The 9,241-nt window shown below is 59.3% G+C and overlaps 1 protein-coding gene across 5 annotated transcripts; it reads left to right on the forward strand.

Moving 5' to 3' along the window:
• The first annotated feature begins 3,615 nt into the window (after positions 1-3,615).
• On the forward strand, positions 3,616-8,943 carry LOC119564656 (flavin-containing monooxygenase FMO GS-OX4). Of its 5 annotated transcripts, none has more exons than XM_043537112.1 (6): positions 3,616-3,650; positions 5,058-5,284; positions 5,652-5,790; positions 6,933-7,063; positions 7,574-7,626; positions 7,801-8,943. In XM_043537112.1, exons 2-6 carry the CDS (start codon positions 5,070-5,072, stop codon positions 8,583-8,585), a joined length of 1,323 nt encoding a protein of 440 aa, XP_043393047.1. In that variant the 5' UTR covers positions 3,616-3,650; positions 5,058-5,069; the 3' UTR covers positions 8,586-8,943. The 5 variants fall into 5 exon arrangements, with proteins under 5 accessions (XP_043393047.1, XP_043393049.1, XP_037743587.1 ...); XM_043537114.1 differs by lacking the exon at positions 3,616-3,650 and adding an exon at positions 3,704-3,994; XM_037887659.2 differs by lacking the exon at positions 3,616-3,650 and adding an exon at positions 4,775-4,824.
• Positions 8,944-9,241: the final 298 nt, after the last annotated feature.

Here is a 9,241-nt window from a genome sequence, read left to right on the forward strand (position 1 = left end):
TCAAAAATCATGGTGCTGTAGGTCCCCTACTTATACCTCTGTACTCCTTTATTCTCTTTCTCCTTTCTATGCTAAATTGGGGCTGGTCTGTCGGGGTGACGCCAGCTCTCGCAAGAGTAGTTCACACTTGCAAGGGAGAAACAATAAGTTTCGACTACTGGACACTTCTTTTATCAGGGTAAATATTTTCCCACCTAGGATGTTGGTGTGTGTGCATCATGCTGTTTTAGTAAGGGCTAAGAGCCATGTCTGTCACAGGGCCTCTGCCTGCTGTGAGCCTAATCGTTGCATATGTTCCCAGAGGCACATTGTCACAGCACACCTGTGCTTCTCACAGCTTCAAAGGCTGTGCTGGAGTGCCCTGGTGTTTTGGCTCCCGTGTGTTTCCAGTAATGCTGGTCTGAGGGGGGGCTGGCTGTCTGGCTACAGGGATACACACAGGGCACTGCCCCATGGGGCTACAGTGGGTGAGGGGCTTACAGGGCACTAGCCCATGGGGTTACCAGCGTCATTATCCTTTGCGGGAGGAAGGGGGGCAGGGAGGAATACATGCAGGACGCTGTCCCACCTGGCCCCAGGAGTCCTTGCATCAATGTGGGGGGGGGGACACACAGGGCATTGGGTCGGGGGTCTGGTCCCAGCAAGGCTGCATGGCACGGCCCTCCAGCTCCCCCTCAACTGCCCGGCTGGGGGTGGAGAAGCTCAGGGCTGCCCTGTGCTCCCCCCCTCGTATGTCCATCGAGGTTGGCCCAGGATTGGCGCAGCACCAGAGAGGGTGCTGGCCTTCTCACTTCCTGCCGCTCAGGGGTTTCCCAGTATGGGGGACGCTGGGGGGTGATTTACTGCCCTCATCGCCTGCGGCCGTTAACATCCGGCCTCCGCTGCTCCCTGCCCAGGGCCAGCTCTAACTTGTTTGCTGCCCCAAGCAGCGAAGGAAAAAAAAAAGCTGCCACCCGCAAGCCGCCGAATAGGGAACCGGAGGAGCCACCGCAGTCCCCCGCTCAGACCGCCCAGGAAGCTGCCCTTTCCTGTTTGCCACCCCAGGCACCTGCTTGCTAGGCTGATGCCTAGAGCCGGCCCTGTCCCTGCCACAAGCTCTCTCCACTGCATTTTCTATCCAGGTTCCTTAATGGGCCCCATCCCCCTGGTAGCTGGGAGAAGCCATTTCTCCCCGTGGCTTTTCAGCCCTGAAACCCTCCAGGTCCCTCTCACAACGTACGATCCTTTTTCTCGTTCACCCCACTCAGTCACTGGGCCAGCACCCGGAGCACGTCCGAGGAGAGGTGGAGACGACACCCGTTCAGCTCCAGCTGGAATTAGTGTGCTACCCTTTTTCTAGTCACTTACAATAGCATCGCTAATTAATTAACAGTGTCTGGCTTTTACCAGATCTATCTTTTGGCTACCTTAAATTGAAATACCTTCTACACCCTCATTGGCTATTTAAAAATTTTATTAAAGTTAATGTTTAAAATCACATTTACACAAGTGAAGAAGGAAGGTACTGTACCTCTGGGGTCAGGCTTGGGTTATGAGGGATTACAGGTGTCGGTTACAAGGTTCATAAGATGCATACATAGCACATAACCAGCAGAGACCCAGATTGGGGTGCAGGAGTTTTTAAAATATCAGTGGATAAGTGATGTAGGGTACGCCACCCATAGACTCTATTCAGAGTCCAAGTCAGTGTTGGTGTAGTGAATCAGTACATGGGTGGGGTGCGTCCCTTGGTTCATCAGGGAAGGAAGTGGGTTGTTTCCCTGACCAGCGTTCTCGATTACTTGACCTGGTGTTAGGGGGCTTATTCCTTCACCCACTTACTTCCCTGGTCCTTCTCGCATGAACAGAGAGCAACAATACCCTAAGTCCAAAGGTGCAAACAATTCGATGTTTATTGGGGTGAACTTCCAGCAAGCATGATTCCAGTTTCCGTCCTTAGTGTCCCCCTTCCCAGCTCTGACACCACAGAGCCTTACACCTGTGTCCCTGTTCCCATTCCTGCCCTTAGCCAAACACGATTCCAATTTCCCCACCCCCATTCCCTGTTCCCATTTCCCCAACCCACACAACCCCACTTCCTGATTGACTACAGACTATATAGTAAAACTTGAGTTCTGCTTAGCTATACCTTAACCAATCATTTTCCTGAAATTTAACTAACCAATCCTAACATATTGTAACATGATTATGTAACCAGTTATATCCCACCACCTTAATTAGTTTACACCCAGCAAATTAATTATACAGCAAACAGGAACAATCACAGAACCAGACAGAGATTATACAGACAAACAATAACAAAGTGGGAACTATAATGACAAAACAATGCAGAAGTGTGGATTTCACATCCCAGCTATTGATAAGTGAGTTCTTGCCAGACAGGATGCTCTCAAACTAAGTTTCCTTTTACATTTTCTAGGCACTTCCCTTTCTCTGGAGGCGACAGGCATTATCAGGACAGGATTGTATCCTAACAGCCCAATAGCACCTTCTTTCAATGTGACTAGTTTGGAATGTGAGGAGGTGACCGGTCGCTTCCCAGCTCATGGCTGCCTGTGCTGCTTAGCCAAAGGCCTTAGCCTAAGAACAGGGCCTCAGACTGTCACGGTGAGAGAAGGCCCTTACACTGGCAGACAGTGATTTTGATTCTTTCTTTTATACCTCTAGAACTAGCTAAGTGATAAGAATACACCTAAGTTCTTAGAGTACAGGCCTTTACCGACAGGCCTGAATATCTATATCCTAACACCTGGTACTGACGGTGTCCCATGATGTGCTCTGTGTGTATGTCTCTGGACCACCTGATGGTGTCAGACACCATGAGCGGGCTTTATTTCAGCACCTTCCGAGCTCGGGCCTCGTGGAAGGCCAATGATCTGTTTTCGAATGGCACCGTGACGTCCACCATGAGGATCTTCTTCTCTTCCGCATCAGTCATGACAATGTCGGGTCGCAGCCGGCTGTTCATTCCAGGGATGGCAGAGTCGACGGTGACCTTCCCCAGGGATGGCAGGATGGTGCTGGCATCCACTGTGGCAGTGCCGCCAGGCTCCGGAGTGGTGCTGGCATCCACACAGGACGTGGGGCAGGGTCTCATTGGGGTAGCCGCACTTCCTGCCGCGCTTGTCCCGGTTGCTCCGTTGAGGGGTAAGTGCCACCCCAGTAATTAGCACCACAGACAGCCACCTTTCGTCTAAAAGAGTCATTAAGACCCAAATCTGTTTACAACATGCCCTGGGGGCTTGTCCTAACTTATCGCTAACTCGCTTCCAACCTCGAGTCTCACGCCACTTCACCCGCTTTGCTCAGCATTTTTTTTTATGTCTCCAGCACATTTAAGGCCGTTTGACATAACTCTTAAAAACCCAACTTCCAAATGCTGGTTGTATTGATTTCTATCGGCCGCACTGAGCCTGCGGAGACACTGGTGCGGTTTGCAGTTCACCGGACCCAACCCTGGCGCCCTTCTGGCCTCTGGGAAAGGGGGTTGGTTGCTGTCTCGGGGTGGGGGGAGGAGGCTGAGGAAGTTCAGACGGGGATACAGGACCCCACACCTCGGCACCAAGTTTGGGCAGGAAGCAGAAGACTACAACTCCCAGCATGGTATGGGGTGCCACCGAGGCAGGAGCATGTGGGTCTGAGTGCAGTGGGTGAGTCGGGGGCAGCCGTGGGGCTGAGAGGGGGTGGGCAATGAGCCGTGCCCGGGGTGGGGTGGGAGCCCCAGTTATGCCTGTAGGAGGGTGAACTGAGGGGCATCCCTTCTGCCGGAGCCCCAGGGAGCAGCTGGGGGGCAGCCCCTGCCTGGGGCGAAGGGACTGAGACCCCCACCCCCTGCCCTGCTGTGCTGGTCAGAGACCGGTGTCCTGGCCCCACGGAGGGGGAATATCCCCCGCAGTGTCAGCTGGAAACAGGGTTATCTTTCACTTCCTGACCCTGTAAACCCGCTAGAAAACGCGAGGAATAGTTGAAATACCTGGTTACTTGCGGATCAGAAGTAAACTTTCTTTATTTCTTTAAGAATCAGATGTGTTAGCACATAACAAACCCTGTTTAGAATATATCTGGAATAAGTATAAATGGTTTAGTCTTGGTATTGGGGCACTTGGGTGTATTTTTTTGCCAGTTAGCAAACAAGAAAAAAAAACCCATTGACACGAGAACACATCAGTATCGACACACATCCCAGGAAGTGGGGAGTCACCCACGAGAGCTACAGCACTTAGTCGATAAGGTGTCACCGGACCCTTTGCTGCTTTTACAGATCCAGACTAACCCGGCTACCCCTCTGACACTTATCGATGTTGTTGTAACCAAAGAGGAACGTTGCATCCTGTGGGCTCAGAAATGACCTGATATTATCGTGCAGAAATAGCAGAAACTCGTGTTGGTAGAGACACATTTGATTAATTGTAAAAACCTCCGAGTTATTAGTAGAAAGCACTTTTGAAGGACTGAAGGGCAGCAACTCTAAAAGTTCTTGCACTGCTCTTTCTTTTCCATTTTTCTCAATATTCCCAAGGTTTCCAGACTAGGCCTCACAAACATACACACATAAAAATCCCCCTTCCCCATGTCCCTTACATCTCTATAAATAATCCTTACACTCCACCCCAGAGGCAGCTGCACCTCAGTGCTGGGCAAGGGATCCCTGTTGGTGTAACTGCTTTGTCTGGAGTGCTGGGGATATGGGTGCCAAACTCTTTACAAAAGTTTTTCCCCTGGTGACTACGGCAGCGTGATGGCATGTGTGGAATCTGCTGAGTGTCTGTGAGTTGTGGCCAAAGTCCATGCAGGGTTTGGACGTGTTTTGTGCCTGTGAACGGGGTAGGAGCCTGTTCTAGTGAGGAGGCAGGAGGGGAAAAGTGGGGGGTAGTTATGGGGGTGTGGGAGAGGGGAGGGTTTGGACGGAGTGGCTGGGAGAGATCTAGGGGTGAGGGGCAATGGGGAACTTTGGCAGGTTGTGGCATTTGCAGGGAGTTTTTGGGTAGCGGGAAGGCTGGGCGGGAGTGAGAGAGGCCTGGGCCCCAACTCTCATCCCCTGCTTTGCCTGTTCCCAGCCGCGCTGCGGGATGACGGCCCCAGGGAAGCTGCGGGTGGCGGTGATCGGGGCAGGAGCAGCCGGGCTGTGCGCAGCCCGTCACATTGCTGCCTGCCCTGAGTCCTTTGCGCCCCCCGTGGTGTTCGAGGCGTCCAGCCGCGTCGGGGGCACCTGGGTCTATACCGAAGAGACGGGGCAGAGCCCGGACGGGCTCCCCATCCACTCCAGCATGTACCGGGACCTCAGGTAGCCGGCGTGGGGCCGCAAGCGTCGTGTTTTTCTGGGCACCAGGCAGGGGCAGAGGAGTTGTTCCTAGCGTCAGAGTCCCGTGAGCTTGCCAAGCCTCCAAGTATTCGTGGGGGTAGGATCCCCTCCCCTGAGACCAGCCCCCCCATCTTCCCGGGGGTCTGTCTCCTCACTGCCCCCTCTCCACACCTCCCCCATTCCCCGCTGCAGTGGGGCACCCTCTGCTACCCACGTGGGCCAGTCCTGGGGATGCCAAGCCCTGGAAAGAGCAGGCAGGTGCAGGAGGGGACGGGGACCTTGTGAGGGGAGGGCAGCACATCCCTCCTGGCGAGGAGGGGGGGGCGTTAACCGGTGTTTGCACCCCTAGGACCAACCTGCCCAAGGAGGTGATGGCGTTCCCAGACTTCCCCTTCGACCCCTCCCTGCCGTCCTTCCTGCACCACTCGGACGTGCTGGCCTATCTGGAAAGCTACGCCGACCACTTCTGTGTCCGAGAGCACATCAGGGTGAGTGGGGGGGCCGGGCGGAGCAGGAACGCCTGGGGATCCCCATTGCCTGCCCCCCAGAGACGGAGCCTGAGCACGGAGCTGGGCCCTGGCTGGCAGGACACAGCCCCCTAGGAGCACAGACCAGACCCCCCCAGGGGTACAAACCAGCCCCTCCACCCAGAGACCAGGCCTGAGCACGGAGCTGGGCCCTGGCAGGACACGACCCCCAACTCCCTCCACCCAGAGACCGGGCCTGAGCACAGAGCTGGGCCACGGCTAGGGGTGCCAAGTTTCTATTGGCACAAAACCAAACACCCTACCCCCGCCCCTTCCCCGAGGCCCCCTCCCCCCGCTCACTGCATTCCCCCTCCCTCGGTGGCTCGCTCACCGTCACTCACTTTCACGGGGCTAGGGCAGGGGGTTGGGGTGCAGAAGGGGTAGGGCTGGGGATGAGTGGTTCAGGGTGTGGGAGAGGGCTCTGGGCTGGGGATGCGGGCTCGGGTTCAGGAGGGGGCTCCAGGTTTGGGTGGGGCTCGAGGCTGGGGTGTGGGAGTGGGTACAGGCTCTGGGCTGGGGCCAGGGATGAGGGGTTTGGGGTGCAGGAGGGGGCTCTGTGTTGGGGCCAGGGACGAGGGGTTTGGGGTGCAGGAGGGGGCTCTGGGTTGGGGGGGCTCGGGGCTCTGGGCTGGGGCCAGGGATGAGGGGTTTGGGGTGCAGGAGGGGGCTCTGGGTTGGGGTTTGGGATTGGCGTGCAGGCTTACCTCGGGCGTCTCCCGGTCAGCGGCACAGCGGGGCTAAGGCAGGTTCCCGGCTGATGGGAGTGCGGAGCCGGTGCTCAGGGCAGGGGGAGCCGGTGCCACGGAGCCCCCCGCCCCCCACACACCTAGGAGCCGGACCGGCTGGCTGCTTCCGAGGTGCAGCGCGGTGCTCCAAGGGACGCACCTGCCTTAGCCCTGCAGCCCTGAGGACTGGACCTTCAACGGCCCAGTCGGCAGTGCTGACCGGAGCCGCCAGGGTCGAAAACCGGACACCTGCTCGCCCCAGAGACACAGCCGAGACCCTGCCCAGCCAAGGCCCCTGCATGGGCTGCTCCGGCAGTCCCCGTCTGAGGTTGTTACTGTTCCCCGCCTGGATCTGACCTGTCCTGTCTCCCCTTCCAGTTCTCGTGGCTGGTGGATGCCGTGAGCCCGGCCGAGGGCCCCGAGGGCGGCTGGGATGTCACCGCCTGCCGGGCCCAGGACCGGACGGTGCAAGTGACCGAGCGCTTCGATGCTGTAATCGTCTGCAGCGGGTGAGGCCCTCGGGCAATCGCGTGGGGTGGGGGGGTCGCTCCCAGTTTCCTGCTGCTGCTCCCCCTGCCCTGCGGGCACCTCGGAGCTGCTGGCAAAGGGGCTGAGCAGGGTCACTTGCCAGGGTGGGTGGGTGTGTGTGTGTGTGTGGGGGGGTTCCTGGCTCTGCAGGGGGGGCTGTGTGCTCTGCAGAGGCCTCTCCCCTGGGTGCAAGGGTCCCTAGGGGTGTGCAGAGGGTGGCTGTGGGGAAGCCCAGACCTGGGGGGGGGGGGGGTAAAAAACCATGGCTGTGGGGGAACCCAGGGTGTTAGGGGCAGTCATGGACCAGTCCTGTCAAGGGGGAGCCCCAGAAAAACCCCTCCCCAGGGGGTGAGCAAATTTCTGGTCCTGGGCTGGAGTTTGGAGACTCCCCCCTCCCTGGGGGGCCTCTGTAAGTAAATGGGGGGCCCCAGGCCCCAAAGGGAAGCCCCAAGGAAGCAGTAATAGGGTCCCTCTTTCTGCTCCCTTTGCAGTCACTACTCCGACCCCTTCGTCCCCGCGATCCCCGGCCTGGAGACCTTCCCAGGTAAGAGCCTCCTGTGACCCGCCCTTTGCTCTGGGCTCCGGGCATGGGCTGCCCTGGCGAATACAGCAGGAGGGAGACGCTCCGTGGGGCAGGGCAGCCCTGTGCGTGGGGAACCCATTGGGAGGCGGGGAACCCCTGCGGCTCCCCTTTTCACCCCCCTCTCCCTCCCCCCAGGCCAGCTGCTGCACAGCCACGAATACCGCTGCCCGGAGCCCTTTGCCGGCCGCACCGTGGTGCTGCTGGGGGCCGGCCCGTCCGGCGTGGACCTGACGCTGCAGCTGGCCCCCGTGGCCCAGCGGGTGATCCTGAGCCACCGGCAGCCCCCGCTGCCCCCGCTGCCCGGGAACGTGCTGCAGGCAGCGCCGGCGGTGGCCGTGGCCGGGGACACGGTCCAGTTCGGGGACGGCGCCGAGCACAGGGCCGACGTCCTCATCCTCTGCACCGGGTACCGGTACCGCTTCCCCTTCCTGGCGCCCGCCCGCCTGGGCCTGAGGATCACGGCCCAGACGGTGACGCCGCTGTACCGGCACCTGCTGCCCCCGCACCACCCTGACCTCTTCTTCATCGGGGTCTGCCAGCAGATCTGCCCCTTCCCCCACTTCCACTGCCAGCTGCTCTTCTGCCTGGCGGTGCTGCGGGGCGCCTGCTGCCTGCCCTCCGCTGCCGAGAGGCAGGCGGCCGCCGAGGGGGAGCTGCGGCAGCACCTCGCGGCCGGCGGGGCCCCCAGGCACTTCCACCAGCTGGGACGGCGGCAGTGGGGTTACTGCCAGGAGCTGGCGCGGCTGGGCGGGTTCGAGCCCCTGTCCCCCGTGGTCAGGAAGATCTACGAGGCCACGCAGGCGAGCCGCAGGCAGGACGTCTGCAGCTACCGGAGCCTCAACTACAGGGTGCTGAGTGCTGAGGAGTGGGTGCTGGTGGGGGCTGACCCTGGGGGGAAGGGGGCTGAAGATGGGCCATGAGGGGGGCCCCAGGCGGGAGGATTTAATTGCCCCTTTCTGCACAATGGGGACAGCCCAGAGGGGCAGGGGGCAACGCCGACAGAGCTCCCGCCCGTGCCACGCTCCCGGACTGGCCCCGGTCTGCGGCTGAGGGTTAGCAGGCCGGTCGTCGTCTGACCCAGCCAGTGCCGCCGGAGCCCCTTCCCCTTCCCTTGGACACCGGGGACTCGGCCAGCCCTCCCGCCACACCCGAGCAGGGATAAAATCCCCAGGAGCATCGGGGCGGTGGGGAATCGGCACCGTTAGCACGAGGAGCCGAAACCTCGGTCTTGGGCGCTTTGATAGGAAAGAAATGAGCAAATAAAGTCTGAAAACTGAACCTGCTGCCCCATGGACGTTAGCTGGGGCGGGGGGAGGGGAGCATGGGGGGAATTGCCCCTCACTGCCCCATGGTCTGTGATGGGGGAGGGGCAAACGGGCATAGTCCACTGTCAGCAGCTCCTCTCCCCTGGGCACAGGGCTCGATGCCTGGCGCAAACCCAGTCTCGCCTCCCTGACTGGCACGGGGCTGGTGGTCTCTGATTTGGACCGAGTTCAGCCCAGCTCAGACACCAGCCTGGCCACGGGGATCTGTGCCCCCCATGATCCCCCCAATCCCTCTGGGACCTGTGTATGGA

The sequence above is a fragment of the Chelonia mydas genome, chromosome 28 (genome assembly GCF_015237465.2).
Source record: "Chelonia mydas isolate rCheMyd1 chromosome 28, rCheMyd1.pri.v2, whole genome shotgun sequence".
NCBI classification, from domain to species: Eukaryota; Metazoa; Chordata; order Testudines; family Cheloniidae; genus Chelonia; species Chelonia mydas.

Coding starts and splice junctions, on each gene's coding strand:
- LOC119564656 (XM_043537112.1), top strand. CDS start 5,070: ATGACGGCCCCAGGGAAGCTGCGGGTGGCGGTGATCGGGGCAGGAGCA. Junction 7,064..7,573: donor GCTGTAATCGTCTGCAGCGG/GTGAGGCCCTCG, acceptor CTCCCTTTGCAG/TCACTACTCCGACCCCTTCG. Junction 7,627..7,800: donor CGGCCTGGAGACCTTCCCAG/GTAAGAGCCTCC, acceptor CCCTCCCCCCAG/GCCAGCTGCTGCACAGCCAC.